We start from the raw sequence: 26,189 nt of genomic DNA on the forward strand, positions 1-26,189 counted from the left end.
CCCTTCCCTGCAATTCATCCAGAAATGTGTAAAAATAAAAAATATATATATATACTTACCGGGTCCCAGCAGACGGAGTTCAGCGCGGCAGGCTGCAGTTCTCCTGAACTGCTCTGAACAGCTGTGAGTAGTATTCAGCAGCCGGGGATTTAAAATCCCCGTCTGCTGAATGAGATGCCTCTGATTGGTCACAGCCTGACCAATCAGAGGCATCCCTCACTCACACCCATTCATGAATTCATGAATGGGTGAGTGAGGGCTGCCTCTGATTGGCTTAGCGCAGGGACAGCTGAGAGCTGCCCCTGAGCCAATCAGAGGCAGCCCTCACTCACCCATTCATGAATTCATGAATGGGTGTGAGTGAGGGATGCCTCTGATTGGTCAGGCTGTGACCAATCAGAGGCATCTCATTCAGCAGGCGGGGATTTTAAATCCCCGGCTGCTGAATACTAATCACAGCTGTTCAGAGCAGTTCAGGAGAACTGCAGCCTGCCGCGCTGAACTCCGTCTGCCGGGACCAGGTAAGTATATATATATTTTTCATTTTTACACATTTCTGGATGAATTGCAGGGAAGGGCTTATATATTTAACCCCTTCCCGACAATTCATCCCGCGATCGCCGGCAGCCCATTGCTTTCAATGGAGTCGGCTGTATTGCCGGCTCCATTGAATTTAATGGGCTAACATCGTTCTTCTCTGCCACAGCTGTTACAGCTGTGGCAGAGGAGAACGATCTTTACGCTGACAGTGGGGGGGGGGGGGGGTCTCACTCTTGCCGCTATTGTGGCTTAATAGTGGGACCTGGGAACTTGAGATACAGCCCAAAATGTAGCTCCTCGCCTGCCCTATTCGTTTCTATGTCGTTTCCATCACTTTCTTGTGTTTTGCAGATTTTCACAAATGAAAACCTTAGCGAGCATCGGCGATATACAAAAATGCTCGAGTCACCCATTGACTTCAATGGAGTTCGTTACTCGAAACAAACTCTCGAGCATCACTGAAAGTTCGACTCGAGTAACGAGCACCCGAGCATTTTGGTGCTCGCTCATCTCTAGATTATATGTATCATTGAAAAATACAACTCGGCCCGCAAACAAAAATCATCAACTATCGATGTCGATGGATAAAAAAAACAGTTATGACTTTTTAAAAGGGTGGTGGAAAAATCGAAAATGGGAAAAAAAGGTCCGTATCCTTAAGAGGTTAAAGGGGTAATCTGGGCTTTTTTCAAGGTAATCAGTAGTTGATGGATCGGGATCCGTCGCCCGAGGTCCCCATCTGTCAACTGATTGTCCAGCACAGCGGACAGGACGTCTTCGTGAACAGACTGGAGGACGTGGGAGCATCGGCTTGACTTCCATAAAATCTGTGGGATCACTGCTCTTCTATTTCACTTCCTGCTCCCCTTGGTCACCCTGTCTTTAAGAAAAATTTTTACTAAAAAGCGATCGAAAAGTCGTATGTACGCCACAATGGTACAATTAGAAACTACAGGACGTCTCACACAAAATGAGCCCCCGCACAACTAGATTGACGGAAAAATAAAGTTATGGCTGTCAGAAGAAGGTGGCAAAAATAATTTTATGTTTTTCCAAAGATATTAGATTTTTTTAAATGTAGTACATAAAAAATTGCATAAAGTTGATATTGTCAAAATCGAACTGATCCATTGAATAAAGTTATGTCATTTTTGCCACCGTATGTACCCCAAAAGACCCCACCCGCGAAGATGGCAGAATTTCATTTTTTTCCATTTCACTCCACTTAGACCTTCTTTTTTAAAGTTTTTCAGTACGTTAAATAGTACTATTGAAAAACACAAGTCGTTCTGCAATAAATGAGCGCTCAGATATTGATGGACAAATAAGAAAGTTATGATCTTTTTGAAAGCGTATAGGAAAAAAAGAGCTGCGTCCTTAAGGGGTTAAAGTGGTATTACCAGCTTGTAAAGGGATTGCATGTTGTTGGAATATGCAGGGGAACTGCAGCAAGTGCTTGGGGCTGAGGGAAGCACCCTGGTTCAGAATGGTGTCAAATCATAATATAAGTCATAGTCGCCTTACTTATCCAATAACGCTCCTGTTCTGACACTTCCCGAAGTTCCCACTGGTCTCTACTTGTTGGTTCCTCGTGACATGGACATGTGACTGCTGTAGCCAATCGCTGGCTGCAGGGTGACCTTCTGTAATTAGAACAGGAGTGTTGGCGAATCGGTGGTGGTGGTGGTGGTGGTGGTGGTGGGGGGGGGGTATGACTTAAGGTACGTTAAAACAGAATGATTATCGTTCCCAAAATCATCCAATTATTTTAGGGTTTTAGGGCATTTCAGCCTTTCTTTTTAAAAAAATGTAATCGGCCAGACGACCCCTTTAAGGCAAGTCCTAGTGCTATAACCTTCTATGGAGGGGATACCACTTATCAGATCACCTTCATATATACCCTTCGTTTAATTTTTTCACCATTCTCAGGATCTTCGTAAGATTGTAATTAGTCAAGGCAATCCTCTGTAAGCTACAACAAACCTCTGATAGTTTGCTACAGTGTATCAGCCTGGAGCCAAGGCCATTTAAAGGGATGTGTCATCAGAAAATGTTCTATTGTTTAAATCAAGTTTTTATGTAAAACCAAAAGTATTCTGCGTATTTCCCAGAATAGTAACAATCCTCCCAGCATGTGAGGGTTATTTTTAGCCAAGGAGAATGACACAGTAATTCAAATAAACAAATACATAAGCATACATGGGGTTAAAACCCGCTATTTATGTAGGAAGCATGGCTATTAATTCTGACAACACTTCCTACATAAATACAGAATTTAGGGAACCCTATGCCTATTTTACATCATAGACGGAACACAAACCTGTGACGTTCCCCAACATATCGAACAGATAGCACATCTGTGACTGCAGCCTAAAACCAATGCGGAGGAAAGAAGTTGACATAGTTGGGCGCCCACAGCAAGCAGCCACATATCAGCTTTCATTTCACAGTAATAATGCAGTAATATATATATATATATATATAGTGATATGGAGCATGCGGGTATAACCTGGGTATCTCGTGTATGTATGTGTGTGTGTATATATATATATTGTGAGGGATTAGCGTTTAGGATCGGTAGCAACCTGGGCATAAGCAGTCAGAGACAGTGACACATAGGATAAAGTCTTTAGTCCAGGCTTTGCCTGGGTTTATTTCCCAGCAAACAAAAGCAAAATACAGGCCTTAACATCAGGCAAACATAACGTAAATCCTGCTCGTCTGAGCACTTACTATACACGTAGTTTCCCTGTCTACGTACTGGTAAACAAATGGCTCCTGCACACAGCCAGCCAGGACTCTCAGACCTGCAAAGGTCTCAGCTCTCTCAGCCCACATGCTGGGCTAGCCGGGCTCCTGCTCCACAGAGCCCTCTCTCTGGCTCTCAGCCAGATGCTCTCTCTGGCTCTCAGCCAGATGCTCTCTCTGGCTCTCAGCCAGATGCTCTCTCTGGCTCTCAGCCAGATGCTCTCTCTGGCTCTCAGCCAGACGCTTTTTCCCTAGGCCCTGCAGGCCCAGGCTTTATATGGCCTGGTACCAGCCCCACCTGGTACGTGGGAGTGACCATCCCACCCTTCACTTTGGTCACTCCAGGAAAAGCCGGCCCGGATTATGCGGCTTGGAGCCACTTACTTACTACACCGTGTCAGTAACTTAATGCTACTGACACCATACTGCCGGCTTCCTCCACCGAGCCCAGGCTGCTCGGTGGCACGTACCTGGCCAAGTGCTCCCCAAAGCCTCATAGGAGAGCATCCTAGGCGAAATATATATGCCCTCCAGCACTTTGCCGGTCACCTTCTCACAAATATATATATATATATATATATATATATATATATATATATATATATATATATATATATATATATATATATATATATATATATATATATATATGCTGGTATAAGTTATACATCTCAATGTATATAATGACATGGGGCATGCTGGTATAACCTGGGTATCTCGTGTAAGTATGTGTGTGTGTGTGTGTGTGTGTGTATATGTATGTATGTATGTGTGTGTATGTATATATATATATATATATATATATATATATATATATATATATATATATACACACACACACAGCTGGTATAAGTTATACATCTCAATGTATATAGTGACATGGAGCATGCTGGTATAACCTGGGTATCTCCTGTATTTAATTATATGTGTACAGTTGGTATAAGTTATACATCTCCTGTATGTAGTGATATGGAGCATGCTGGTATAACCTGGGTATCTCCTGTATATAATGATACTATATATGTTCAGCTGGTATGAGGTATTCACTGGTAATCTGTGACTCTGTGTGGTTCATCTCCTGCTCTAGGGGGTAGTTTGCAGATACTCTACTCTAATTTGTCCTTTCTCTGGGCTTGTCTCTTGTCCGGGCAGGCAGCGGGCACTGAGGGACGTCCGGCAGGCTGAGACTTGCCCATGGTCGCTCTGTCCAGTGCATGGCTCTCAATGGTGCATTCATAAACCTCATTGTCCCATCATCCGTTCCCACCGGACTGGCCAGGCCCCCAGCAGTGAATGTCACAACCTTTCCATGGTGATCCCCACTGCTGATCAAGCCCCCCTTACGTTGGTGCTTTATACCCTCAGAGCCATCCTCTCAGTTTGTGTAGTGATGACATCGGTAATCATCCATTATAAAGATATAATCCTCGCCTGAGCAGACAGTGGAGCACGTTAGTCCACCCTTAATCAATAGATAGTGACTGACATAGCTCCTCCTTCCTGGTATTGAGAGGTTCTGCAGCAGCTGGTGTGTGTTATGAAGCATAATGTGCCCCCTGCTGTATTACCAAGGAGCTGGTGACCTTTGTAGAGGTATCGTATACATTTACAGTAGGGGCGCTGGGTGTATTATACAAGAACGGGACTGTGACCCCTCGGCTGCAGAGCTTGCAGTTGTCACTCTTGATTGACACTACAACTCCCACCACTATGAGTGACACCTGCATCCTCTGTGGCTGTTGTCCAGCAGTGGCCGATGGGATATGCCAAGTTAATGGTCGCTCTGGTGACAGTTGCCTGGAAATTGGTAAATGTCGTCTATTCAGAGCTGCATGTGTTTCAGAGAATGACAGAAGACAAGGCTGCAGAACAGGCAATATGGTCTGAAAACGGCGTACAATATGGCGGTATCATCGCGGACGTACATACATCGTGCTTTGTGAGCGGAACCTGTCCAGACCCCAGACCAATAGCTCTCATGTACACTGATACGTTGTAACAACCCCACAGCTGTGTGAGCAGGCTTGGTCCAGATAGAATTTCAGCCTCAGTTTTTTAGTTGCAGCTCGAGATCTCATTGATGTCAGTGAATGGGAACATTTTGTTTACAACTAAAGTCTATTAGAAAGTTGTAATGATGAAGCGTTCGGTGCCATGTAGCGTACTGGGTCTGTCCTATACATTATTATAGCATGCGTGCAGTAACGAGAATGATTTCATATATGTGCACAGATCTGACCGTTTCATTGTCATAGACGCTGGCATTATTGTGATATATACTCAGGCACATTGAAGGTACATTTCTGTAGACCTCGTGCCTCGGGGGTATGCTCTGTTCTGTGTCCTTGGGTCTTGGGTTATGTCCAGTTTTGTAGACCTCGTGCCTCGGGGGTATGCTCTGTTCTGTGTCCTTGGCTTATATTCACTTCTGTGAACCTAATATATTGGGGGTTATGTCCAGTTCTGTAGACCTCGGGGGTATGCTCTGTTCTGTGTCCTTGCGGCTTGGGTTATGTCCGGTTTTGTAGACCTCGTGGCTCGGCATAATGCTCTGTTCTGTGTCCTTGCGGCTTGGGTTATGTCCAGTTTTGTAGACCTCGTGCCTCGGGGGTATGCTCTGTTCTGTGTCCTTGCGGCTTGGGTTATGTCCAGATTAGTAGACCTCGTGCCTCAGGGGTATGCTCTGTTCTGTGTCCTTGGGTTATATTCACTTCTGTGAACCTAATATATTGGGGGTTATGTCCAGTTCTGTAGACCTCGGGGGTATGCTCTGTTCTGTGTCCTTGTGGCTTGGGTTATGTCCGGTTCTGTAGACCCTGTGCCTCGGGGGTATGCTCTATTCTGTTTCCTGTTCTATGGACTTGCTATTTGTGTTTACTCTTGCTGTGCCTTGAATTACTGTGGCGCTGTCCGGCACTGCGGCCGCTGTACATTATATCACCGTCCATCTGAATAGTAGGGTAGCGCGCTCAGATACCAGGAGGGGATTTCATGTTTCCCTTGCTGACAATCTCATTATCTCCATCTGTCCGTGCTGAAAGTGAATGGGGTGGAGGGGTGTAATTAGGATGGGGGTGTGCGCTGCAGGTGCTGGGGGTGTAATTAGGATGAGGGATTAGAAGACGGTGCTGTGGGGCTCGCTAGTCTCCTTGTTGCTGGCTTCCATTTAGATGTAAGAATGGAGGAGGAAGAGGAGGAGGCTGGGGCCTTTGTCAGAAGGAGAGTCGATCGGGCAAGTATCCTGATGGGGTGAGAGCCGTGTAGCCGAGGGGTGATGCCTCACAGTAGACGGCATTCTGCGGGTTGTATACTGGGGTGTCACATTAACTGCTGTAGAGCCAGACTGCTCCCCATTATGTATGTAAAGTGCCTGTTTACAATGAAGGGTTAAGAAGTCTCAGCGTCTCCTCACATTCTGTATTATCCAGATTGGGAAGATGCGGACACTGTGAGGAGACGGCTAGATAATGGAGTATGGGACACAGGAGACAGGTGAATGGGAAAGATGGACACTGCAAGGAGAGGCCAGGCGGCAGGGCAGGTGCAGGAAGAGGCCAGGCGGCAGGGCAGGTGCAGGAAGAGGCCAGGCGGCAGGGCAGGTGCAGGAAGAGGCCAGGCGGCAGGGCAGATGCAGGAAGAGGCCAGGCGGCAGGGCAGGTGCAGGAAGAGGCCAGGCGGCAGGGCAGGTGCAGGAAGAGGCCAGGCGGCAGGGCAGGTGCAGGAAGAGGCCAGGCGGCAGGGCAGGTGCAGGAAGAGGCCAGGCGGCAGGGCAGATGCAGGAAGAGGCCAGGCGGCAGGGCAGATGCAGGAAGAGGCCAGGCGGCAGGGCAGGTGCAGGGAGAGGCCAGGCGGCAGGGCAGGTGCAGGGAGAGGCCAGGCGGCAGGGCAGGTGCAGGGAGAGGCCAGGCGGCAGGGCAGGTGCAGGGAGAGGCCAGGCGGCAGGGCAGGTGCAGGGAGAGGCCAGGCGGCAGGGCAGGTGCAGGGAGAGGCCAGGCGGCAGGGCAGGTGCAGGGAGAGGCCAGGCGGCAGGGCAGGTGCAGGGAGAGGCCAGGCGGCAGGGCAAGTGCAGGGAGAGGCCAGGCGGCAGGGCAAGTGCAGGGAGAGGCAGGACTTTGGGGAGCACTTGGGTTTTCTAATATTGGGGTGCAGATGCATTACATTTTTCTGTCTACTGCAGCTAGAAGATTGCCTGCGCCGAAGGGGTCTGGATTCTGTCACGAATGCGGATGTGTGTACCTTGTCATTACATTTTCGGGGGTCATCACAGGCGGGTTTAGTCCCTACTTATTAACATACATGTGCTGTGTATGTCGTATCGCTTGCTTCAGCTGACTTTGCCTCTGTTTGTTGTTGTACAAGCTGGCCCAGCCCCTGTGCTGGCAGTGGGAGGAGCCAAGAAGACCGGCTGCATACGCGGTAGAGTGCAGCAAGCAAAGCCAGGTGTGTAGGCGGCTGGAATGACAATGACAGACTTTCCATCAACTAACAGAACTATACTGGGGGTACGATTACATCCGTGAAGCACCCTCAATCTTCAACAGTGGGGCTTGTAAATGAGGAGTCACATGATATATCACATGATCCCTCTCCGCCAGTCTGCAGCTGGGATGAGGATCATGTGATGGAATAACCATAGGGAACACATCTCTGTCCTGACTGCAGGCTGGCAGCTCTTATTTACACTGATACATTGTAACAAACTGCAGCCTCAGGATGTAAACAGGACAGCAATTCATTGACTGCTTGTAGAGATTTTGGAAATGAAGAATTGAATCACAGAAAGTTGGAGAATGTTCCATTAGATGATTTACATAAAACCGGGAAACCATCATTCACATATTAGCATTGGCCATCGTGAGACCAAGGACTCTGCCATTATCCAGTGACTGGTTGATGCGTTGTTAGCCATGTTGTTGTATACCTAGATCTTATAATTCCTCGTCTATTATATATCAGATAATTTAGTGTCTCCTCTTGGTCTCGGCAGCTTGAGCAGACCCTGCGGCTGGAGACCGGAGAGCGGGAGAGAGATTCCCTGGAGACGCGGAGCCTGGCACAGCAGAATGTGGAGCTGCGGCGGCGGCTGGAGGAGGAGCAGGCCGCGTACAAGCGCAAGCTGCATGCCTATCAGGAGGGACAACAGCGGCAGGCGCAGCTCGTACAGAAGCTTCAGGCCAAGGTAAGTGAGCGACTGCGGGGAACGGTAAATGCAGCTCCTGGTATGAAGAATGGTCTCATCACCATACCCGCTACTGATCTCTCAGTCATGTTCATCTGTTTTACAGGAAGTTGTCTCCTATTATGATCTCCTCTCATTCTTCTGGCAGGTCCTGCAGTACAAGAAGCGGTGCGGAGAGGTGGAGCAGCAACTTCTGGAACGTTCCACAGAACTCGAGCAGGAACGTCTCAGCGTGAGTCTCTGCTAATGGATGAAAGAAAGACATCAGATCCGATCTGTGTAAATAAAAAGGCATTATTGTAGATAGGAAAGATTTAAAAAAAACTTTGTATCCCAATCCAAGATCTCTGCTTGCTGTCAACGAATAGGAAAATTCTTGCCCCAAGTAATCCATTGTAACCCATAAACTGGATGTAATTGATTCCAGTTCACAGCAAGCTGAGATCTTAAAAGTGGAAAGAAAGTTGCTGTGGTTGTCTTTATACAAGAGACGGTGAGTTGTAACACTGCAGCTCCACATTAGAACCATCCATCCAATCTTCATATGATGCGGAGTAATAGATGTTATTTATATCACGACTTCCACCGTTTCTACATAGAGCCGCCTGGAGCTAACGGACTCGCGACTGCGACAGGAGGAGGAGACCAGCAATGAACTAGAGAATGCTCTAATCCGATTGGAGGAGGAACAACAGAGGTAGGAGGCTCCTGCAACCAAGACCAATCAACCAAATAGTCAAATTAAGCTTTTTTTTTATACCATTAATTATAATTACCAATTAGGAATCTGGTTGAAGATTCTGAACTGAAAATACCAAGGGAGGGGGGACATAGAGCATGAGGCTGATATCAGGGAGCAATATCTGCACAGCACATATAGAGAAGGCAGAATTTCAGGATTATAGTCTCTTGCATCATGATTATTTTTGTGATGTCATCGTGATGCTTTTTCTTTTAAACTGTTGCCTCCTTTTATTGCACGCATAGAAGTGCCAGCCTGACCCAGGTGAATGTCATGCTAAGAGAGCAACTGGACCAGGCCAACTCTGCCAACCAGGCACTGAGTGAGGATCTGCGCAAGTTAACAGCTGACTGGACTAAAGCCCGCGATGAGCTGGAGCAGAGAGAGAGTGAGTGGAGGCGCGAGGAGGAGGTAAGTGCGGTGCATGGCCTGTATTATAGGATATAGAAATAGAGCTACACTAATGCTCATTAATTTAAATACATGAATACAATCCATGTGTTTTTCATAGAAATGATTCCTCCTGCTGTTTTAAACACTTTCAACACTTGCAGACATCATTAAACGTGTAAAGGCCCATTTACACGCAACACTTATCCCTCAAAGGTCGTTAAAACAATGGCTTTTGAACTATAATCTTTGTGTGTAAATGATACCATCCAGCACTTTTCGTCCGGACAATAATTTTTAGGTGAGCTTAATGCTGTGTTCTCCACGAAAGCAGGAGATTACATTGTATTCTCTCTGCAGCCCATGAGAGTAAACAGACCGCAGGCTGTTATTTCCATGGGAGCTAGAGATTACATTGTATTCTCTCTGCAGCCCATGAGAGTAAACAGTCCACAGGCTGTTATTTCCATGGGAGCTAGAGATTACATTGTATTCTCTTAGCAGGCCATGGCTTAGCAATAGAGCTAATTGCAGAGCTCAGACCACCTGCTGAGTTCTGCAACAGCTCCTGGAGGTTCATTTGTACGCAAATGAAGGTAATAAAGTACTAATAGGCATTAGTGCCCATTAAGCACCATTTACATGGGACAAATGTCGGGCAAACGGTGCCCGACACTTGTCCCCGCATGTACTCACTCTTGTGCTGTTGCAGAGGAGCAAGTATCGTTGGCTCGCAGCGAGGCGTCTGGAGGAGATTTCACTCTGCGCCCTCACCGCTGAAATCACAGCGGCTGTTCAGTACTAAATGGCTGCTGTTTACACTGAACGATGAGTGATGATCCTGAATGGAGAGGAGCGGGGGAGAGCGGGGAGTGTAAATGGGGCTTTAGTATTTTATGCAAATCGATTGTTAATCTTTCAATCCTTTGAAAGATTATCTTTGCATGTAAATGGGCCTTAAAGTGAATTCTTAAATGATCGAAGGAAGGTGTTATCAGTCGAAAAGTGATCTGCCATAGTCTTTTTGAGAAATTCGGGGCTTAATGTAATCTCTAGCTCCTGTGGAGACAGCAGCCTGTGGTCTGTTTTCTCTCTCTGGCTGCAGAGCGAATACAATTTAATCTCCTCCCATGGAGAACACAGCATGCGGTCTGATTTAGTGTAATTATGCATTGGTCTGATTTAGATCATGTGATCTCTTCCATGTGATAAATAGTGTGAGAATACATTGTGTATCATGTTATGACTAAAGGCTCGTTTAGACGGGACGAATGTCGGGCAAACGATGCCCGATACTCACAGGAGCGAGTATTGTTGCTTCACAGCGGGTCGGCTGCAGGAGATTTCTCTACTCATGCTCCCCCATCCCTCTCCATTGACTTAACATTGTGGTCGTTCAATACTGAACGGCTGCTATTTACACTGAACGATCAGCAATCTGCTCATCGTCCATCGTTTATGCAGCATAAACGATGGACGAGGAGCAGATCACTGATCGCTCAGTGTAAATAGCAGCTGTATAGTACTGAACGGCCGCTATGTTATGTCAATGGAGAGGGGCGGGGGAGCGCAAGGAGAGAAATCTCCTGCAGCCGACCCGCTGTGCAGCAACGATACTAGCTCCCGTGCAGCAGCACGGGGACAAGTGTCGGGCATCGTTTGCCCGACATTCGTCCCATCTAAATAGACCTTAAGGATGCTTCATCTGAAACGCATCGACTGAACTTGTCTCCATATTATCTTTTGCTGGTTTTCCACGTGATGAAATAAACTCCTGGTTTCTATGAATATTCCTGCTGTTGGATTACTTCTATCATTGACAAATTTATCAGTGTGTTCCAAATGGGACGGAAGAAGAAAAGTCTGTCAACCGTCAAATGTCACCTTGTAGCCAGTTGATTGAAGGGATGTGTTGCAGCCCAAAAACTGTTTCTTAAGCCCATTAATAAAAAGAAGAGGCTATTGTGGGCTAAGAAGCACGGGCGCTAGACCACTAGTCAGTAGATGAAGGCTCTTCTCACAGGTGAATTGAAGTTTGAAGTGTTTAAGTCAAAGACGCTAAAGTTTGTTGGACCGGTGAACATGTATTTCCTGCTTGCATTCCATCCACAGTCAAGCATGGAGGAGGTTTCGTTATGGTCTGGGGATGTTTCAGAGGTGTTACAGTTACTTACTAAGAATTGAAGGAATCATAGACTCCCAAGTGCTACCACCACATCCTGGTGCGCCATGGCATCCCTTCTAGTCATGGATGCACACTACAGCAAGATAACGACCCAAAACATCAAAACATACCTCCTGTCTGTGCAAACGTATGTTCAGTCAAAAGAACAACAAGAGGCCTGAAGAACAGAAGACGTAACTAGTATTGTTCATAAAATCGTTCAAACGAGCAAAAGTTAACAATAATCGTTCAGTGTAAATGCGAGCCAACGACCGAACGACGAATGAGAATTGTAGCTTTTTATTCGTCATTCGTTTTCTGCAGGCATAAACATAATCGCCGGCTCATTCGCTTATCGTTCAGTTTAAACAGCGATCGTTCAGTCTCTCTATCCGCTTATACAGGGACTGAATGATTCTTGTTTGAACGAGCCAATGATGCATTTTCCTGATTAGACAGAATCTGCTGTCTAAAAGGACCATTAGCCACCGCTGAGTCCTGACTGCAATCCTGTTACACTCCTTTGTTATCAGCGGGACAGATGTGTTTGAGATGCACAACTTATGAGCTAAAATCATCTTTGGGATTTGCTGCAATCTGAGCTGAAACTTTAGATCACTTGACTTGCTGAGCGCCCGGCGTTTGCACTGCTGTGATCACTGCTAAGCGGGGATTCCTTGATAAGAGAAAAATGTAACGAAATGGAGCCTCAGTTCATTAGAAAACACTAGACCTGAGTAGAAAACATCAATTCACGTTCATCACTAACCTCAGGAGCTGCTTCTGTTCATTTATGGCAAATTGGGTGTTATATATTGAAATTAATGAGCAGTAGTGTCCATATAAGAACCCATGATCTACACCTCCCCTGTGTTATAGCGCTTCTACCTATAATACCAAGTTCATAAGACTTTGTCTGATCTTTCTTTTTCCCCTTTGTCGTCCCCTATAGTCCTTTAATGCCTACTTCAGCAATGAGCACAGTCGCCTGTTGTCACTGTGGAGGCAGGTGGTCGGCTTCCGGAGACATTTCAGTGAGATGAAGACAATGACGGAGAGGTAGGTGTCCGGTGGGCCGGTGTCTGAAGTGGAGGAACTCTTTTTCCATTTATTCTGTGATCTGCAGCTCTCGGTTATGAGAGTCATATAGTGTGACCCCCTTGTCTGTGCAGGGACCTCTCAATGATGCAGAAGGAGTTGTCGCAGTCCTGCCGCTCGCTGCATGCCTCCTGTCTAAATGTGAGCAGTTCCCTTCGCCTGGCCGAGAACAGCGGCGTAGTGGTGGTGGAGAGACAAGCGTTACAACTCGCTCAGCTGGATGAGCAGTTAAAAGACAAAGTGCGAGAAATGATCCAATTACAAGCGGCGTACGACGCAGAGAAAGCGGAGCTCAGCACAAGGTAAATAATGGGCATAGTACTTCTGGGTACGGGGTCTCACTTCAGTGCCCGCCTGGGGCTCTCAGCAGTCCTGGTATAAGCCTGCCTATCTGACGCTCATCTCTATTTACATTACAGGGCAGCGGAGATGAGTAAGGTGATTGAGCGTCTGCAGAACGAGAACATGAACAGGGATCTGCAGATCAGACAACTGCAAGAGCAGGTACTGAAGCCACAGGGGTCCATGAGAGGAGAAGGATGGGAAGAAAGGGTTTAAATCCGAGACCCATTATCAAACTTTACATATAAAACTTAACACAATCTCGAGAATATATGTTAATGCGCTCTTTTACTTAAGTTATATCAGTTCTTATTCTCCACTCACATCCAAAGCTGCATTCACAATCTGCTTGTTTCCTGTTGGCGTTCAGCCTGCAGGATCCCACATCTCCCTGCTGGTTCAGTATCTATACAGAGCATGCTTTATTGTGTATGGTAGGAGATATAATGTCCATAGACAATCCCTGGCCCCACACTGCATTGTGGCTGTGAAGAGGTGAACGACTACTTATTCCGAGGTTCAAGAGTGTGAGGAGCGGGATGTGATTGCGGTTCTTTGACTCTTGCAGGAGAAGAGTTGGATGGAGGAGCGGGTGACGCTCGTAGGAGAAGAGGTGGAAACTCTTAAGTCAGAGAGGGAGATTCTCCAGGAAACTCTGCGGGAGCTCACACAGGTCTGAGATGTGTAGAGGTGTCTGTACTAACGGAGGGTCCATTACTGGGAAGCACATGCAGCCATAGTATGAATGTTTGTAACGTGCACTTATTTGTCCTGAGCCGCCCGGGCTCGGTCCTACTTTTTATTCATTTTTTTTTTTTTATTTTCTGCATAGATCTGCAGCTGTTAACAGAGCCCACGCAGACTAAGGCCGGCTGCACACGACTGGATTTGGATTGCGGAATCCGCGATCACCAGCCACCCAAGAACCGTGGCATTCCACATCCATTAATAAAAATAGAACATTTGCACGTCTGCTCACAGAAGTGAACAGCGATTTGCGATTTCCGTTTGCGAAAAAAAAATCGCAGCATGTTCTATTTTTGTGCGGATTCCGCACAGACGGCTTCCATTGAAGTCAATGGAAGCCGTCTGACCCGCGTCCCCTCCGCATTGCGGAAAGGTCGCAGATTCCATGTCATCTCCTAGTGACGGCGAGGGGGAAAAAAAATTTGTAAAAAAAAAATTCTGTACTCCGCATGTCCGACGGCAACCTGTCTGGACCATCTGCAATACAGATAAATACAGGTACGCACGGACGCCGGCCAGGCACAGGGTCAGTTTCCGCTGCAGGCTCCCACATGCGGAATCCAGCCCGTTTGTTCGTGCGCAGGCGGCCTAACTATCCGGCGGTGGGGCTGCAGCTTTACTAGGGTCTGTGAGCTCATTATAACATTTCAGCATTGTCCTTGTGCCTTTTCTCCCAGGCTGTCCTGAGTGACGCAGACAGTGGTCTTCAGCTCTCTGCCAGTGATAAGACATTTGACCTGGAGAATGAGAGTCCAGGGCTCAGCCTGAGAGGTCTGTCCAGCGGCCTGCGCACTTCCTCTCCCATCCGCCGCCCCTCTCCGCACCGCAGCACCTCTCCAAGACGTAGCGTGTCTCCAGCCTTCCGTGACTCCGCTCTCTCTGCTGTGCATTCTGCTCTCCAGAGGAGACAACTACAGGTCCAGGTATGTTGGGTCACTTTAAGAACAGATAATCTGAATGTAGCAGACCACAGAAAAAAGACATTCCAGGTTAAGCCTGCGCTAAACCCCAACACCACGGTTCCTAGTGCGGTTGTGGTCAGGTTGTGTTTCCCTGCTTGGATGTAATGCAGTTGGTACTGCAGTCCTAAGTATAAACTGCGGCCTCTGGTTGCACATCGGTACAACTTTGCTGCTTACCAGATCCCAGTTTTAATCATTATCATGAGTGAATCCTGGGAGTTTTTGCTGTAACATTGGTTGTTTGCAGGAGCTGCGAGGGCGATTGGAGGCCGGGCAAGACACGGCGAGCACTCTGCGCAAGCAGCTCAGTGACAGCGAGAATGATCGCAGGGTTCTGGAGCAGAAAATCATTCACCTGCAAAAAGATCTGGACATGTCCACTATGAGCAAGGACGATGCAGAGCTGACGATCTCCAGGCTTCGTGGGGGCTTAGAGCAGCTGAACAGGTGAAGACAGACCCTGCCTATGCTGCTGATATAGTCTGTTGTTTCATCCTCTCCTCCAGTGTACTTTATGGTGTGTGTGCGAGTTGCATGAATGTGACACTTCTATTACTGCTCTCGATGTCTCATGTTCACCTCTTTGGCTGCAGTGAGCGGGCTGTCCTGGAGCGCAGCGTCCAGAATCTGCAGGAACAGCTGGAGAAGCAGCATCAAGAGGCGGAAAAACTGCAGCTGGCAAACAGCGACCTTCAGCGTCAGAGAGACATCTTACAGGAGGAGAAGGATGACACCCACCAGGACCGTGACAGAGCCCATCGAGAAGTGGAGAGAGGGTGAGCAGAAGATGGTGTGGGAAGGGTTGTCCAAGTTGTATGTTCTCATTAAAACCCCTCTAAAATGCAGTAACATAACAAATCAGTATATACTCACCTCTCCCCGCTCCTGCGGGTCTTCCCTCCGATGTCATCTGTACAATCTGTCCCAGTCTTTTTACAGGCCGTCACAGGTGCTGCAGCCAATAGTTGAGCTCAGCACTTCATTGCGGAGCTCTGTTGTTGGCTGCAGCGCTTATGAAATCCCATAAACTGGACGGGACTCCAACCTGTAAATTAACAAAGCAGCAGAAGACTGAGCAGCGCCGTGGGATCTAGCGGGAGCGGAGAGAGGTGAGTATATACCGATGTATTCTGTTGCTTCATTTTATTGGGGTTTTACCAATAACCTACAACTCGGACAACCCCTTTAATATGTCTTCAAACAATCCATGCTCTTAGTCACTTAGATTTAATTGTATGGATATCATATTGGACAATGGCACCATGAAGAACTTGTTATAATTTAGACCATTTATCTGTTGCATTTTTCGAGTAGATTTTGCAGAATGTGCATACTACCCGGGTATATTGCATCTCACTGACAGTATAAGTAAATATTCCCTTTGTGTATGGACCAGGGGCCAAACAAAGTAGATTTGGACTCTGGGGCAGGGACTTGGTGTCCAGTACCTTGCAGTGAGACGCTAGGTGCCGGGCATCAGACTACTAAGCATTAACGCACAGTAATCCTGATTTTCAGGCACAAGACCCAGGAGCAGCTGGAGGTGAAACTCTCCGCTATCAGGAAGGAACTGGTCATGGTGAAGGAATCTCTGCATCAGTCCAGCCTGGAGAAGGAGGTTCTGGAAGCAGAGAAGGCGGACATCTCTCAGGCGCTGTCCAAGGTAGGTCCAGCAAAATGTATAGAATGGTGTCATGTAGGCGCTAGAGACGTGATGACGGCTTCTGCAATCACAGGTCAAGAAAAAAAGATGAATTATCTCAATATGTAGGTAGTGACCCGGAGGCCGCGCACCTGTTTACATTATTGAAAATGAATTATTGTATAATCTGTCGTCCGCACACATCTCACTCTCGTCATGGACTCTAAGGCCTCCTGTCCACTGGACAATTATAATTTAAAAATCCGCACGGGTGTCCCGCACGCGTTTTCTGCGGCCATAGGGATGCATTGGACACCCAAAGGTACGGTAAGTAAATACCTGCGGATGTCCTTTTTCCCTGCCGCGCGGATCGCACATGCGGGAAATCACCCGCAGCATGCTCCATTTTCTGCGGGTCTCCGCAGGCTTCCATAGAAGCCTACGGAAGCCATCCGTATCTGCGGCACACCCGCAGCTGAATTTCTGCTCTCCGGCGCGGGAGAGCAAGAGTTAAAAAAGAAAAAGAGTGGACGGCGCATGCGTGCGGCACGCTTCCAGCGTGCCGAGCACATCCGCCGGGCTAAAGAAAGAAGATCCGGCTGCGACGGAGGGAAGATTTGCTGCGTCTGGACAGGTAAGAAAAATCAATTTTCAGGCCTCGTGTCAGCGAGAAAGGAGGGACCTGCTGCGGGATTCTGCATGGAGAATCCGCACGGGCCCAAATTTCCTAGTGGACATGAGGCCTAACTCTTACCTACACTGGTACATTGTAACAAGCTTAGCAGCTGTGTTAGCAGGACTACGATAGGACAGGTTTTCAGTCTCCAGAAGGTTCCCATTCCCTGAGAATAAACAGATCTTGAAAATGTCAAAGATTATTTGAAAATAGCAAAACCTTCCTTTATAAAAGGTTTAAGCTTCATTTGCTTCAGTCTGGACTGGCCCTTTAAATCTGCAGAGACGGTGGTCACAGTCCAGTATAAAAGCGGGGAATGTGGAATTATTTTCCCTCCTGTAAAGTATCTGGCATGATTTACATAAATTGCTGCCTTTTGGTCAAACCTCAAAGACACGTCTTCCTCACTCACCTTTCTTCACCTCTCCACTTAAAGGGGTTTTCTGAGACACAAAAAAATTTATATCGGTTTAAAATGAACAAAAATTGGTATACTCTTACCGGCAGCACCTCGTCTGGCACTGCCGCTCCGATGTTCGCTGCATGGAACCTGGGATAAGCGATGCACGTCACGTGCCATTCGTTGTATGTATGACCACTCAGCCACTTGCAGGCTTTACAGTGATTTTTCTTTGGCCACTTTTGTATGGTACATGACTGCCCACCGCTTTTCCTGGGCTTTGTGTGGCAGGCAGAGGGGCTGCAGCGCTGGACGGGGGAGCCACCAGAATAGGTGAGTATTCAATTTTTGTTCATGTCCTGGAAAACCCCTTTAAATTGCATAATAACTTGGTCCAGTATTATAGACACTAAAAAGTATGTACATTCCCCTCCTCCTTGAACCTTCCAGGCTGAAGCGAACCGGGCAGAACTGGAGCTGGCGCTGAACAGACAGAGGACAGAAGAGGCTTCTCTACGAGACGCATTATCTAAGATGAGTGCATTGAATGAGAGCCTGGCGCAGGACAAGACGGAGCTCAACAGAGTCATTGCTCAGGTGGGGGACTGAGCTGTCATTACTGGGTGACGTCCATTGTGTTGTGTAATGATGTGAGCAGATTAGAGGATGTGTGGGGGAATGTGTCACCGATAGCATTCACAGAACTACTCAGCCCTTCGTGTCAGGCCGAAGCATTAAACCTGGTGAGAAGAGGCATTCAGGGATCTAGCAAAGCGCCTGGGGAAGAGCTGAGCTGATGAGTCTTGTGGTGGTTTGGTCTTTAGGGATGCACTTTGCAGGGAAGTTGTAGATTCTTATAGGGATCTGTTGGAGAGGTAGAGCCTCGAACGTCATAAAGGTGGCTGCAGGACACTCCATTTACTATATTCATTTTGCAGTTGGAACAGGAACGGTCCTCCTTGCAGGGACAGAAGCATGAGGTAGAGCAGGAAAAGACCTCAATCAGGGACGAGCTGGTTCGCTTGGAGCAAGAAAAGCTGGAGCTGGACACGGAGCGCTTTGGGCTGGATAACTCCCTGCAGGCCATGGAGCAGTGCCGGGAGAAACTACTTCTGGAGCTGCAGTCGCTGCGTAAAGAGAAGTCACATCTACAAGAACAGCTGGGGCAGGTAAGAGCAGGGTTATGAGTAGTCCACATACAGAGAGGCCACGTAAGGTTCTACTTAATAAACGGGATTGTGGGTAGTTGGAATACCTGGGTTAGAGGGTGCAGGGAAGTGTATGCTGAGAGGCAGAGGATAAGTAGTGTTCAGATCCCACTTCAAGGCTCCTCCATGTCATTCTCTCTCCACCAGGTGACACGTCACAGGAACAGTCTGAGCGAGGACCTGGTACAGAGCCGCAAGGAGGTGGAGCAGCAAAGCGAAAGTCTCCTCCGCGCCTCCAGAGAGAAAGAGACGCTGATGAAAGATAAAGGCAGCTTAGTGGTCCAGCTTACTGCCTCCGAGAGAGAGAACCGGGCACAGTCGGAGGAGATAGCCGCACTCAGGTACACGCCGCTCCATAGCGCTATCTGAATGGAAGAGCACAGACCTGGTTCTTGGCCTTTCGACTATATAAAGTGAGTTGCCATAAGGCAGCGCTAAACCATACGTTGTGTCCCCATGTAAAGCACAATCTTTATAGAATCTATATACAAAACGCCCAAAACTAACAAAATCTATAAAAACACAGGCGTGATGCTGCGCTGAGCCCCCATTCCCCTCGACGTGTTCCGACAGCAATCTGGCTTCCTCGGGGAACTGGGGTTAATTCCTTAAACAGGTCGGGGGGCGTATAGTGTAATATTTTAGATATGGATTTCATATGCGCTTACTAACACTTGTGGTGTTTGTCGGCAGCAGTAACCCTTTATTTGCTGGTTGGATGTTTTCTCCAGTACTTATAGCAACACATGAGCCCTGTATTGTTATTTAGTTTTGGGTGCTATTGACTCAATAAAGGTTATATTTTAAATGGGGACACAGCTTATGGTTAAGTGTTGGCTTACGGCAACTTGCATTATATGGTTTGAAACTCAGATGTGTCTCAATGGGCTCTCTCCAGTTTTGGTGTACTGGTTCTAGGTCTGTTCCCCATATTATCCCATATTTATACCATATGCTCGGCTGCCATGACTGCGCTTATAGCCTGTGTGGTGTCCTCATGTTGTGCTCTGTGTCCTGATAATTATCAGCCAGTAGGGGGCAGCATCAACATGAACTAGGCTGGCTGTATGTATCTAGGCAGCAAACTAAACACACAGGTAGCAACACAAGCCACCATAGGACTGGCACAGATCAACCTTGGAGCTCCATGGGAGAGGCCAGCTGTAATGAGGGACCCGGATCTCAATCCCTGTCTGTCCCCGCAGGTCAGAGAAGGAGGCGCTGGAGACGGCACTGTTTGATGTTCAGCAGCAGCTTGTGCACACAACAAACCGCAAGGAGCAACTTGAGGGAGAAAACCAGAATCACCGGCTGGCAAAGGAGGCATTGCAAGGTAGAGATCCAGTTATGTATATAGACTACAGCATGTCCTGCACAGGTGAAGCCTGGGTCTGAGTGTCAGCCTTTCAGGTACGGCTATGTATGTGTTCACTAAGGCTCTGTGTAGTAACACACTGGACCCAACAGCATCTCCAGAGTAACCTGAACACGGGGTACATGATTTTTGCTGAAGCCTCAGACATTATAGCGGTGATGATGCTGCATAGTACAAGACAAGTAATATGTCAGGATAGGAATTGATCTCCGGGCTTCTGGACATGACTTGTAGAGCTGGGAATGTACTTCCAGGTGTGGCGCAGGTTTACAGGTGTCGGAGGGACTCCGTGATATGGAGGTCCTTTGTCAGGGACATTAGCGATTGTTATTCCGCAAGTGCAATGTATGAGGCTGGAGAACAGCTGGACTCAGTATGCGATTCGGCTAGTAAAATATCTGCAGCCATTTGTGTTTCCGTGTAATTTGCTGCTTTCAGTGCTGATGACTTCTTGTCTTTGGTTCTCCAGCAGAGATCGGCTCTGTGCGGAGGCAAATGGAGGCTGAGCTTACTAAACTAGAGCGGGACAAAGAGGCTCTGAATCAGCAACTGATCCATGTGGAGAAGGAATCTCAGATCACCCTGAAGAACAAACAGAAAGCTTATGAAGAAGACGTGGAGCGACTGCTGCAGGAAAAGGTGGGTGACTGAGACACCCCCTGACTTCACGGCAGGGACCTATCAGTATTTGGGTTTTCTGCTGTTGTGGGAACTACAGGCACATTGTTAATCTATTGATCAGCGGTGCTGATCAATAAATGATAAATAGATGAGAGTGAAATGCATTGTGTTGTAGGATGCCATCCATGTGGAGCTGCGCTCAGAGAAAGAAGAGTTACTTCGCCGGCTGACACAGGAGCGAGAGGAGCTGTTGGCGCGATACGAGATGGAGCGGGAGGAGCTGAGTGAGGAGATTGCGACGCTGCAGCAAGAGCGAGATGACAGCTTGTTGCAGGCAGAGAGCGAGAAGCAGCAGGTGAGGATGAGAGCAACAAACCTCCCAGTATACTAACGGAAGAGCCTCTGCAAGTAGGGGCTGGGGTAATAGAACGCCACAATATGACCTCAGGCGTCACTTCTCTCATATTTTGTCTTTAGGCCTTATCGCTGAAGGAATCAGAAAAGGCGTCTTTAAGTGAGAAGCTGAGCAACGCACACAATGCATTGGCCGCCCTCAACCTGGAGATGGAGCGACAGAAGCGGGAAAGCCAGTCGAGGCAGGAGCAGGACAGGGTGAGTCAGAGGGACAACTTCTGTTGATGGGGGACACCTCATCCCGTAATCTGTGATCTAATAGACACCACAGCAGACTGGCACTACTGGTGAAGCATGTCACGTGAGACAGATATGGTGTTGCATAGTGAACCTCATTATCCATCAGTTACCTTTATATGATCAGAGAGGTCTGGATAACTATAAGTGGGTGTAAAGGACATTGTTATCCAGGAGTCGGGTTAATCCTAACAGTTCTGATTCACCTGAGCAGAATACGTGATATTTGGGTTCAGCGCTGGTGGTTTGTGACTCTCCTGTGTTATCTGTATGCAATCACTGACTGCACGCTCTGTACCCCAAGAACGCCATCATGTCACTGAACTCCGATCTGAAGAATCTTCGGGTGCAGTATGAAGAATCCCTGGCATCTCATGAGCGAGAGCTAAAGAGTCTCCATGAGCAAATCCGAGAGCTGGGGAAGCAGCGAGAGTCAGCGGTCCGTGAGGTGAGAAACATCTGCTTTGTTTGTGATATCACAGGAAATAAGGATGTATCATGACACGTTCTGCAAATTCGTGTTTCAATTCCAAGCTATATTCAAGTTCTCACTGAGGGTTACTTACGGGGTATCAATGTAGACAATCCTCTGCGAGCTAAACACAGCAGCAGCAAAAATCATCATGCTGTTCTGAGAAGTATTAGGCTTCATCTGTAATAAAGAATGTTTCCATTCAATTACAGCAAGCAGCAATCTTGAAAGGGGTGAGAATCTAGGAACTGAAAGTACATTATAAATTTGCAGAACTTGAGAAGTCCTTTACGCTCACCTACTATAGGTAATATCATTAGTAAATAGCGCCCTCTCTGGTCATTTTTAGGTAGAGGAGCTAAAGACACAGCTGTGTGTCGTAGAGGATGCCAGGGATTCGGTGCGGCGGGAGCTAATTGAAGCTCACCGACGTGTGCGGGAGAATCACGAGGTTATGGAGGTTCACAAGAAGGAAGTCCTGGACCTGCGACGATCTCTCAGTGATGAGTGTAAAGAGAAAGAAGCTGTTCAGAAATCTAATGAGGAACTACGGGGAGCAGTGCGCCGGGCGGAGAGTGAGCGCATCAGGTACCGACTCATTCCTCTTATCATGTGAGATGACTGCAGAGATGCATCTGTGCTGAGAAAATATGCCCTGGTCCTGGACAAACCAAGATGGCCACAGTGCTTCTCTGACTACCACACTGTACATTGGTAGTTTGCTACTATAAGGCACTGCATGCTGCTCTGACCGGCCAGCAATGCTCATATCAGCAGCATGCAGTATCACAGACTATGGAGGCACTACCAATGCAAAGTGTGCATCAGGTAGTCGAAGAAGCAGTTCTGGTAATCTTGGTTTATCCAGGACCGAAGGCTCACTTTCAGTTTACTTTACTTTCACCAGGAGCAATGAGAATACACCACGTCTTCCATCATAACTCCTGTCATGCACTATGTCTCCCATCATATCCCACCATGCACCATAGCCCCTATAATACACAGTATCTGCTATCGTAGACTCGTATACCATGTCTCCCACCATGCACCATAACCCCTATAATACACAGTATCTGCTATCGTAGACTCATATACCATGTCTCCCACCATGCACCATAACCCCTATAATACACAGTATCTGCTATCGTAGACTCATATACCATGTCTCCCACCATGCACCATAACCCCTATAATACACAGTATCTGCTATCGTAGACTCATATACCATGTCTCCCACCATGCACCATAACCCCTATAATACACAGTATCTGCTATCGTAGACTCATATACCATGTCTCCCACCATGCACCATAACCCCTATTATACACAGTATCGGCTATCGTAGACTCATATACCACATCTCCCACCATGCACCATAACCACAATCATACACTATATCTGACATCCTAGACTATATCTCCCTTCACACACTCTACTACAACTCTTCTAGGATCAGTGGAGAATCTTTCTCCGTAGGGGGATGAGGTATGGCGCTTTTTTTCCCATGGTTGCTTACCTTTATTTTCTTGCCGCGCCCTCAGCTTGAAGCGCGCCAACGAGGAGAAGGAGCAGAGGCTTTTAGTGCTGGAAGAGTCTCGAGCTTCTTCAGAAAAGGATGCAACCGATCTGCGCAGCAACTTGAGGGAGTTGGAGCGGTCACGGCTGGAGGCGCGGAGGGAACTGCAGGATCTTCGCAGACAGGTGAGCAGAAAGCGGCTGTGGTAGGTGAAGATGGGAAAGGGACGGTGTGGTGGCCCCAGGAGCCCTGATGTAACCCAGAAGTGGATTCAAGAAGGTGCCATACCTGATTTGTACTATTTAATAATTTTACCCTTGCTTTGCGGAACTACAAATCCCAGCGTGATCCAAGATTTCAGGGTCACTGATCTTTTCAGCCTGCCTTATCTCACCTCTCCTTTTTCTTGCAGCTGAAGATCCTGGATGATGAGGGTTTGAAGCGCAGCCGGGATCTGGCCGAGGTGCAGGCGCGTCTCTCTCTTTGTGAGCAGCGAGAAGAAGAGGCGCGCCGAGACAGCTTCTCTCTGAAACAGAAGCTCATAGAGACAGAGAGCGGCCGCGAAGCTGCCAGGAAAGAGGTGAGCGTGTGTCCCTATGATGTGTGATGAAGGGGCGCTGTACTTGCGGTGACCAACCTTTCCTTCCCCTCTCAGCTCAGTGCTCTCCAGAGTAAGCTGTCTGAGGTGGAGAGCGACTTCGGCCTCCGTGAGAAGGAGCTTCAAGGCAACCTGGAGGAAGCACGCGGCAACGAGAAGAAGCTGCTGGATAACACCCGCAACCTGGAAATCAAGCTCCTAACGTCACAGGAGGAGGTGGCCCAGCTTGGCTTGAAACTGAGCGCCAGCGAGGGCCGTGTGCACGGATTGGAGGCCGAACTGTCCCGGCTCGAAGGGCTGAAGAGGGAAATGGAGTTTAAACTCAGCAGCTTACACTCCGCCCTGAGGAGGACACTGGGAATCGGCCGTGCCGGACGTACACCAAGTCCAGTTGTACGAGGACGCAGTGGCTCCCCCAAAAGGACGTTCTCACCACTGAAAGGTAAATCTAAGTATACAAATAACTCTGAGAAGTGATCATGCAGGCAGATTCCCTCCACATCAGTCTTTTCTTCACCTAGGATTTGACAACACTTACACGACCACCACTGACGGCCGCGGCAGCCCCATTCCTCGCACAGGAAGTCCAGAACGCTCCAAGACCCCAGAAAGGATGACGTCTCCCACACGCGGGGAGCAACTGACTGCAGATATTGACCCTGAGGTGATTCGAACCGCCCTGCGTGATTTTCTTCAGGAACTGCGAGACACTCAGCGAGAAAGGGTAAAAATTAGCTTATATGAAAACTTCTGTTACGGGGATGAGAGGTGTCATTATCGTCATATCTAACTCGTATGAGAACGTCACCAGTGGTTGCTCTGTACAGCAGTGTCTAAGGGGTTAAATAAGGACTGAACCTGTGATCCACTAATCACTGAATCTGTAGGTCTTGTGCTGGACATTCATTGGGTGAAGGTGTAGATGGATCATGTCCGCATATCTGACATAAGGGACATATCTGCGCAATGCATCTGGCAGCACGAGGGGCTCTGGGGACGAGCACATCACCAACCACCGACAACGGGGCCAGTGCTACTAACCAGATGATTGACATCTGAGGGGCATCAACCTCTTCTTAGGCCCTTTTACACTAAACAGTTGTTCCCATTTCACTGGATCATGAGAATCTGAAGATAATCGTTCCGTGTAAACGTTGCCAGTGGCTGAATGACGAACAATAATTCATTTGCTTATTACTCGTCGTTCAGTTTGTGCAAGCATAAAAAGCTAACGACAATTGGGCTGGATAAACAGGCAGTCATTCACTTATGAATGACTACCTGTTTCCTGTAAATGGAGGCGGGTGGCCGGAAGCAATCTCTAGCCCACTTTGCCTGAGTGATTCCCACTTAAAGGGGTTGTCCCGCGCTGAAACGCTTTTTTTTTTTTTTTCAATAGCCCCCCCCGTTCGGCGCGAGACAAACCCGATGCAGGGGTAAAAAAAAACAAAACGTCCAGTACTTACCCGAATCCCCGCGCTCCCGCGACTTCTTACTTACCTTAGTAAGATGGCCGCCGGGATCTTCACCCACGATGCACCGCGGGTCTTCTCCCATGGTGCACCGTGGGCTCTGTGCGCTCCATTGCCGATTCCAGCCTCCTGATTGGCTGGAATCGGCACACGTGACGGGGCGGAGCTACAAGGAGCCGCTCTCCAGCACGAGCGGCCCCATTCGGAAGGGAGAAGACCGGACTGCGCAAGCGCGTCTAATCGGGCGATTAGACGCTGAAATTAGACGGCACCATGGAGACGGGGACGCCAGCAACGGAACAGGTAAGTGAATAACTTCTGTATGGCTCATAATTAATGCACAATGTACATTACAAAGTGCATTAATATGGCCATACAGAAGTGTATAGACCCACTTGCTTTCGCGAGACAACCCCTTTAAGCGCACAACAATCATCCCGTGTAAAAGGACAGTTAATTTAACCATACAGTATTTCTGGTCTGGAGTCTGCGGTGGTGAATCCTTTGTCTTTTCTGTAAGGATGATCTGCGCACCCAAGTGGGGACTGTATCCCGACAGCTGGTGGAGATGGAGGCTGACAAGGATGGAGCAACAACCCGGCTTCAGCAGCTGCAGAAAGTACTGTCAGATGTCGAGGAGGGTGAG

At 47.9% G+C, this 26,189-nt stretch overlaps 1 protein-coding gene across 4 annotated transcripts in view; it reads left to right on the forward strand.

The window, feature by feature from the left end:
- Positions 1–26,189, forward strand: part of CROCC (ciliary rootlet coiled-coil, rootletin) — a 47,005-nt gene that overhangs the window by 11,637 nt on the left and 9,179 nt on the right. For 3 of the 4 annotated variants that reach the window (XM_066606333.1, XM_066606334.1, XM_066606330.1), the window contains exons 4-29: positions 8,276–8,467; positions 8,616–8,699; positions 9,067–9,164; positions 9,455–9,620; positions 12,716–12,822; positions 12,936–13,163; positions 13,281–13,365; positions 13,772–13,876; positions 14,628–14,873; positions 15,160–15,359; positions 15,506–15,688; positions 16,431–16,575; positions 18,081–18,227; positions 18,569–18,799; positions 18,986–19,179; positions 20,044–20,171; positions 20,683–20,852; positions 21,010–21,189; positions 21,312–21,446; positions 21,790–21,933; positions 22,307–22,545; positions 23,499–23,658; positions 23,886–24,053; positions 24,129–24,513; positions 24,593–24,795; positions 26,064–26,184. In XM_066606333.1, the coding sequence (XP_066462430.1) occupies positions 8,276–8,467; positions 8,616–8,699; positions 9,067–9,164; positions 9,455–9,620; positions 12,716–12,822; positions 12,936–13,163; positions 13,281–13,365; positions 13,772–13,876; positions 14,628–14,873; positions 15,160–15,359; positions 15,506–15,688; positions 16,431–16,575; positions 18,081–18,227; positions 18,569–18,799; positions 18,986–19,179; positions 20,044–20,171; positions 20,683–20,852; positions 21,010–21,189; positions 21,312–21,446; positions 21,790–21,933; positions 22,307–22,545; positions 23,499–23,658; positions 23,886–24,053; positions 24,129–24,513; positions 24,593–24,795; positions 26,064–26,184 (4,444 nt within the window). The remainder of the gene's footprint in view (positions 1–8,275; positions 8,468–8,615; positions 8,700–9,066; positions 9,165–9,454; positions 9,621–12,715; positions 12,823–12,935; positions 13,164–13,280; positions 13,366–13,771; positions 13,877–14,627; positions 14,874–15,159; positions 15,360–15,505; positions 15,689–16,430; positions 16,576–18,080; positions 18,228–18,568; positions 18,800–18,985; positions 19,180–20,043; positions 20,172–20,682; positions 20,853–21,009; positions 21,190–21,311; positions 21,447–21,789; positions 21,934–22,306; positions 22,546–23,498; positions 23,659–23,885; positions 24,054–24,128; positions 24,514–24,592; positions 24,796–26,063; positions 26,185–26,189) is intronic. The other variant, XM_066606331.1, reaches the window with a different exon arrangement.

Source organism: Eleutherodactylus coqui, chromosome 6, assembly GCF_035609145.1.
Source record: "Eleutherodactylus coqui strain aEleCoq1 chromosome 6, aEleCoq1.hap1, whole genome shotgun sequence".
NCBI classification, from domain to species: Eukaryota; Metazoa; Chordata; class Amphibia; order Anura; family Eleutherodactylidae; genus Eleutherodactylus; species Eleutherodactylus coqui.